The 8,279-nt window shown below is 41.0% G+C and overlaps 1 protein-coding gene across 1 annotated transcript in view; it reads right to left on the reverse strand.

Annotated features, from left to right (window-relative positions):
* Positions 1-8,279, reverse strand: part of MDN1 (midasin AAA ATPase 1) — a 3,484,183-nt gene that overhangs the window by 847,270 nt on the left and 2,628,634 nt on the right. Inside the window, exon 76 of the mRNA XM_044071809.1 lies at positions 6,139-6,265. Within this exon, the coding sequence (XP_043927744.1) occupies positions 6,139-6,265 (127 nt within the window). The remainder of the gene's footprint in view (positions 1-6,138; positions 6,266-8,279) is intronic.

The raw sequence follows: 8,279 nt of genomic DNA on the forward strand, positions 1-8,279 counted from the left end.
GGTGGCAAAGCACGAAGCATCAGAGACTATCCATGTGCAACTAACCGTGGGTAAAACTGCCTTCCAGTTTATAGCCTGCTACAGACCACCCTCCCAAACCCAGGAACCCCACTCGGCCTTCCTGAGAACACTGGAAAATATGAAGGTCTCTCCAAACACCATTATATTGGGCGACTTCAACTACCCAAACATATACTGGGAGCATTACTCTAGCTCCAACACCCTAGCCCAAAGGTTCCTAGAATTTATAAACTCAAATGCTATGGAACAACTTGTTACCACTCCCACAAGAGGGGAAAACATACTGGACCTGATCATCACCAACATGGGGACTCTATACTCCAGACCAGAAGTGTATCCCTCACTGGTAAGATCAGACCAGAAACTAATCTCACTGGATATTCACATCCCGACCCCACCCCCTGCCCAGAAAACGACAGTGAAAAACTTCTCTAAAACAAATTTTACACTCCTCAAAACTGAGGTGGAATCATTTAAAGCCCCCGGGCCTGTGGAAAATACAGCCCAGACCGCAGAATCCTTTATAAACGCATTCTATGAACACCTTCAGGAATGCATGGATCATGCGATCCCAAATAAAACCAAGACCCAATCCTCCAAAGGCAGACGTCCTGTCTGGTGGACCCCAGCCATAAACAAACTATACAATAGAAGGAGGAAGCTACTAAATGATAAAGCAAAATCCCAAAAAGGGAAGGCATCACTGATCAGTATTAGCAAAAAACTACGGGCACACATAAAATTGTCTAAGGCCAGCTTCGAGAGAAAAATTGCACAGGACACTAAGGATAATCACAAGGCTTTCTTTAGTTATGTTAGGAACCTGGGTGGTAATTCCCAGATATGCTCAGAATTAGTCCAAAATGACAAAAATACACGAACCCACAGACATTGCCAACATCCTAGCTGACAGGTTCAGCGCAAACTTCACCCCTCCCCATCAAAGGGCAAATATCTGTCCCAGCAGAGTGCTGCCCCTGACATCTCAGATGCTCAGGTAAGAGCCGCCTCTCCAAAGCAAAAACACAGCATCAATGGGACCAGATGGTGTCCCGGCTGCGTCCTACATGAACTCAAAGAAGAGCTAAACCCAAACATAAAACTACTGTTCAATCTCAGCCTTACTACAGGATATGTGCCCAAAGAGTGGCGTACAGCAACAGTGGTCCCTCTCCATAAAGGTGGTGCCTCAACGGATCCTGGAAACTATCGCCCCATAAGCCTGACTAGCTTGGTCTGCAAAGCTATGGAAAGGATCATCATGGACCTCATAAATAAAGATATTGGGGACCTACAGACACTGGATCCTACCCAGTTCGGCTTTGTTAAGGGCAGATCCTGCCTCTTAAACCTGGTTGATTTCTTTGAAACAGTCACCAAGGCCACTGGCGAGGGGAAGGTGGTCCACACAGCCTACCTGGACCTCGCAAAGCCTTCGATACAATACCCCACTCGGGCATTATAGATAAGCTCACCAGCTTAAATATAAACCCCTATGTCACTAGATGGATTGCAAACTGGCTCAAGGACAGAACCCACATGGTTAGAATTGCTGGAGCCATGTCAGACTCCAAACCAGTTACAAGTGGTGTCCCACAAGGCTCAGTCCTGGGACCTCTCTTGTTCGGTATATATTTCTCGGAGGTACAGGCCAACACGGAAGGACTGTGGCTGACCAAGTTCGCAGATGACTGCAAACTGGGTGCCATAATCGACTCTCCAGCCGACACAAGCATCCTCCAAAAGGGCCTCATAGAAACAGACAACTGGTGCCAGAGCCATGGCCTCAAGCTAAATGCCAAAAAGTGTATAGTCATCCCCTTTGGCAAAAACAAAGTGCCCACAAATTACCACATAGGTGGAAATCCATTAAGTACAGAAGAAGTAATTAGGGACCTGGGGACCCAAGTTGATAGCAAACTCATTTGACAACCACGTGGCCAAAGTGGTTAGAAAAACATTTTATATAGCCCACCTAATCATGAAGGGATTCACATCTAGATCAGGGGAGGTCATCGTGCCTCTTTACTCATCCCTCATCAGGCCCATAATTGAGTACAATGCCCCTTTTGGGATGTACCTTACCAGACACCTGCAGCAACTGGAAAGACCCCAAAAGTACCTCACCAAGAGGATCAAAGGGCTCAAACAGATGCCATATGCTGCCCGGTTAAAGAAACTCCAGCTCTACTCAGTGGCATACCGCCTGTTCAGAGGAGATCTGTGCCTGACGTATAAAGCCATGTCCAACCCGGAATTAATGGACATGCTGCACCTCAGAAAATCCAAATCCCATCGAGCTACGCTCGAGAGACTTGAACCTCAGCACTGAAATAAATAGGACATGCTGGAGGGACAGATTCATAACCCAGAGGCTCCCTTCACCCTGGAATAAAATCCCAGTCCAGGTTAGGCAGAGTCCCTCATTGACTCTCTTCAAGAGGAATCTTGATGAGTGGATGGGAGATCGTAGGTTTACCCCGGGTATCACTTCTGTGTCACTGTTAGATAGAGGCACAGTATACTAACCTCGAAAAAGGGCATAGCAAAATAAATTTAAAATGGGTGGCGAAAGCCAAACACATTCTGGCTAGGCTTATAAATGCCCTAGGGCAGATAGCCTAGTATGAACCTATGAACCTACTCCATAAGGAAAAATGATAAAAACAATGCTTTTTGTAGACACATAATTAAATATGATGCAAGCCACGTGTTTAAATTTGGGATTTTAGAACAGGTAAAGGTAGACTTAAGGGGAGGAAATGCTAAGGTCAAATGGCAACTCAGGCTAAATGCAACCAAAGAACTTGGGTTGAATGACCATATTCCCACTAAACCGATCTTGGATGCAAGGATATGAATGACATGATGTAGTACGGTATATGTATGCACAGAATAAAGTTAGAAACCAGTGAATAGAAAAAAATAAAAAATGAAAGCTGGTGCAACAAGAAAGGAGGCAGCATGTCAGGTTATAAGGGCAACATTGAGTGTTAAAGATGTATATATATTTTTAATATAGCATAAATGAGTATTAATTTACATGTTTTTTTCTTTTCACGTGTTCTTAAACTATATAATAAAAGTGCAATAATGCATTCTAAAGAAGTACATATATTTTTTAACATAGCACAAATTATTTAAAAATGTAGACGTGTTTTTATACCAAAATATGATATACTTATGCACGGGATTGTTTTATAGGTATATTTAGAAACTGTATGGTAACAGGGTGTAACATAAAACTGTGTAGGCTGAATGAGCAGAATTAATGAATATTCATAAGTTTATGTTTTATTTAACAGGTCAATTGATTGAGCATTCCCACTGGATCTGGATTTTTTTGAAACTGTATTATATAGGGGGGAGAAACGCACATTTCATTGTTCTGATGAAGTCTGCAGTTAGCAGATGAAAGTGCTTAACCTGTGTGTACAATAGTTTTAACCTTCAGGGGTTCGTTTTTGTTTTCTATTAAAAGTGATTTTTGAAAGTAAGCATTTGCAGTGAGCTACGGTCCTTCCTAGCGTATATTTGGTATATATTTTTGGTTATTTGGTCACATATACACTTACAACTTGGTATTTAACATCAGGAAAGGATGGCAGCTTTTTCAGTGACTAGTCCACTAGGAAGAACTGGAACCATGACAGAGTAAACAAAGTTGAGGGATCTGAGCTCTTACAGTACAGCAAATCTATCCTACAAAACACTTCACACTACTGGTCAGGTGACAAAATGATGTCTTTTGGTGCAATGCAGTACCAAGCAGATCACACTGAAGTCTCCCGCTAATAAGCAGAAGTTTCCAGTGCTCATCTGTGGAAGAGTTCGAGTGTTCCCAATTTGCAAAAATTAGCATCTTTGGTGAAGGGCCCCATTGGAGCTGCTTATTAATCATTCACATAAAGTGCAGTTATGTCAAAAAGTACTGAAATATCTTAACATTTCTTTTGTATTCCAAACATTATACAACACATTCTAACATCTATTTGTTCTCATTTTCCATAGGACAAAAAGAAAAACTGTACTCTACTTTTCTCAAAGCATCTCATTACCAAAAAAGCCACGGTAAACCATACCTTCATCTAAATAACGAATATCAAATACAAATCAAGGGGGGAAGACAAGTTGCCTTGTCTTTCCCTCAGACAATTAACAAAGCACTTGTGGGGTGAAGAAATGGTAGCCAGAGACTGGTCTATGCTGAACTTCTCCAGCCTTAACATTTGCCCAAAGGCAGTTTCATCAGGTAGTAAGTTGGAGAGGGCCTAATTATCCCTATTAGTCTCCAAGATGACAGCTTCCAAATCTGATTTTACACAAGACAAATAAGATTGAGTGAGGGACACCCCAATCCAGACCCAAACTAGGCAAGCTCATGCACTGATGGCACAGTTTAGAACATGCAGTTTATGCGTATCCAGTAATGAAGGACTAGCACATGAGGATGTGTCTGCCAAAAATGGAAGATAAATTTGACAGACTTGCACTAGGCCCAGAGCAGGCATCAGACCATGTTCTCAAACTCTTTGCTCATGAAGACAGCTGCATGAAGTGTAAGGACCAAACCTTAGACAATGCTGTAGGAATTTCTGGTGGAGCCTCTTCATCCAGTGCCATCACATCCTACTAGACCACACCCAAAATAACTTTCTTGCTATTCATGTGTCAAGCACGCAAGTTGGTTACGATCAGAATCCTAATCAGAATTTTCTATGCTCTTATTACATGAGGTGATCTATGCCAGGACTCTCACTGGTCAGCATATAACCAAGTTAAATCCAAAGTAGTAAATTCTGCAGGGTGTTGCTATTGTCTATATCTTAATAACCAGACATACACTTCATTCTGCACAGGGTGTACAGCAATAAACCTCCTTGCATGTTTAGATACAGCATAAAAGATGCTCTTGCTGGACCAGACAAAGTAGTGGACTAGAAGTAATTTTACCTCTAAAGCCTTTACTGGAAAGGCATGTACAAAGCTCCAAATGACTGGGAGCCCCTTCTTTCAGGATTGATGGGGGCTAGTTTCCCTGAACCAAGAAAATGGATCTACAGTCCATGACACTTCACAACCTACTGCAGCACTGTCATGCTTAAGCATGTAAATGGTAAAACAATCATAGTGGCCATCAAGTCCTGAAAGCAAGAATTTGATGATCTGCTATATTTTCAACTAGGCTACCAAGTGTATGGCTTTTCCCAGGCCCACTCCATACCAGGAATGACCAAACTGAAGTGTATGCAACTCAAGCAAATAAAAGTCAATTCTATGAGACTGAATCAGGCAAGCCATCTGCCACTTATGGTCACTTCAGGAGCTACAGCCATGGCCATCAGACTTCCAGGTAAGGGAAACCACAGAAACCTTCTCTAACCCGCAAAGCTTAGACGTCACCAGCAACAGCTTATTAAACATGCTGTCTGCAAAGGAAAACCCAAGGCACTTTGTACCAAAAGTAGTGCCTGCCCAGCACAAATCAATGGAGCCTCTATAATGGACCTCAAACCCTAATGAGCAAGAAGGTAACCATCATGCACAGTGATATCATGTAAGTGTCCCACAGCAGCAGAGGTATGACCCCCTACAGGGGTCACTATCCAGAACTGTACGTGCCTATTTATGTAGTCTCAACAGATATCATACTTAAAAGAAAATCCCAGAAAAATTTAAAACATACAAATAATCCCAAATACATTTAAGACTTGCAAATCCTATCAAAACACTCAAAACTCAGATTCTCACAAAAATACATTCCAGAATTTATAGAACTCAGGTCTATTAACACAACTTTATTTGAAATATGTTTGCTTCAAATTTGACAAAGGTTCTAATCTAAAAAGAAGCTGCCATGCGTTCCTCTCCACAATGCAATGAAGGCAAGGACCTCCCCCTGTACAATAAATCAAAAAGAATATTTTGCAATTTAGCTGTTTAAACTGCATACTTGTCAGACTTCTATACTTGCACTGCAATGTTTGGGAAAACTAAAGGAGTACAGTAATGTTTTTGAATTAAAAATGGCCAGCCAAGTGTATGCAACTCAAGAAATAATAAGATTTATGTTTTCTGCTTAAGGCAATCAAAATGAGTACAAATCTTAATACATACGTAGCATTAATCCCTGCTGTGTTGCTATCCATTGACAATATATTGGAAAGGTCTAGCGGGTGCAGACCAAGGAACTCAAGAGGATCTTCTGATCGAGACCAAATTAATCCCTTTTTATATGAAAGACCTGGAATTAAAGCAAACAAAGAAAAGTGCAGCATTAATTCACAGACCAACAGTCACTATGCATATAATCAAAAGCTGTAAAGACACTGCTAAAGTAGAATATACCATTTATGTTAACCCAGAAAGCATCACAAACCTTAAGTGTTTATGTTCAGCAGTGACACTGTTCTGGACAAATGACATGCCCAGACCTGCAAAGCATGCATGTGATAACAGTGGGAATAAATTCACATTCATCAGACTATAGCTCAGTTGCAGCACTGTGCCTTAAAGGCAAAGACAGCTGATGACAAAAACATGCAGCATTTTTTTAAATACCTTTATTAAATTACCACTTGACATATGCACACATACATCAATAGAAAAAAACAATGTTTTTTCATGCATTACATATGACATCTATATTTTCTTTATTTACAGCTGTCATGCACTCTAGTATTTCGTAAATTGCTCAGTTCCTGCCTACCCTTAAAACCTCAAGTCTCCTCCTCCTGATTATTATTCTGCATATATTGTTCCCACAATTTCCATTTATTTGTACATAATTTGATCCATCTGCTTTCTAAAGATCCCACTTCCAGTTATTTTACCTTTAATATTCAGCTACAGTTGGTTAGGATTTTGATTTCCATTTTCTAGTAATTGATTTTTTGGCAACCAATAGCATTAAAATTAATAAGGCCTTACTATGTCTGGGCAGCTCAAATCCTGTCAGTTCAAAAAATCATTTCCTTAGTTAGAGTCACTTCCGCTTCCAATATTTCTGGAATAGTACTCTTTAGGGAATTTAAAAAATCTGCAAGTTCATTACATTCCCAAAAGCATGCTCCCAGCTAGCTACCCTCTCTCTCTCCCCATCACATCTCCAACATTTGCGATGTATCCAAGGAGAAATTCTTTGAACTGTTTGGAGTATAAAAATAATTATGCAAACACTTCCAAGCAAAAATTCTAAACCTTCTGGACTCTGCTGCATACCTGGGAGCCACACATTTCCTTCCATTACTCCTTTGTAAATACTCTTGTAAATTGTTTTTCCAGTTTCTTCTCAGTTTTTCCAAACTCCTCTGACTGATTCTAATAGATATCATGCAATATTTTACACGCCCTACTGATTACCCCCCCCCCTTTTTTTTTTTTAACAGCAGCATCATCTCAGGTTCATAGGTAGGTACTAGGCTATCTACCCGAAGGCATTTATAGAATGTTGGCTATCGCCACCCCCTTAGATCAGTTCCCTGTGCCTCTGTCCAGTACAGCCATTGAAGTGATCCCTGGGGTAAACTTTCTGTTTCCCATCCACTCGTCAAGGTTTCTCTTGAAGAGAGTTAGCAAGGAGCTCTGCCTAACGAAGATTGGAATCTTGTTCCAGAGCATGGGAAGTCTCTGGGACAGGAATCTATCCCTCCAGCACATCCTATTTATCGTTGTGGTGAGGTTTAGATCTTTTCGAGACTCAATTAAAAACTCTACTAGAGCTGGTCTTTCTCTTCAGATTCCCTTATATTTGCCTATGGTACAATATCAATCCCTGGTAAAAAAGCAATATTTAACCTGCAGTCCAGACTTCTGCTGAGCTTCATCCGATTTTGTTCGCCTTTCTCTCTCTAGTTATTTGCTCCCAATACTTTAGTTCCTTTGACAGTTTCCTCTAGTAAATTCCAGCTTCCACTTGCCTATTTTCTGTACCCTTAATTGCAGTCATCCCTACTAGCAAAATCTATTTTTCTATTCCTGTGATGACTTACTGGGCCGTATAACCTCTGCCTTATTATGAGTAATGAGCAAATACTATGTTCCCTTTAGGAACAGCAGTCTCGGTCTGATCTGAGAGCCTTAAGGAAGTGCTTTGGTCTGTTAGTGAAGATCTATCTGGGGGAGAACCCAAGAATTCTTAAACACAGCCAACCGTGACCATGTCCACAATCAAATGGTCCTTTGTGGCAGCGCTTTCAAATCCAAGGAATACTTGCATTTCTCCAATACACAAAAGTACAGAGAAGCAGTCCAACCCT

The sequence above is a fragment of the Protopterus annectens genome, chromosome 1.part0 (genome assembly GCF_019279795.1).
Source record: "Protopterus annectens isolate FY-2018-M chromosome 1.part0, PAN1.0, whole genome shotgun sequence".
Classification (NCBI taxonomy): Eukaryota; Metazoa; Chordata; order Ceratodontiformes; family Protopteridae; genus Protopterus; species Protopterus annectens.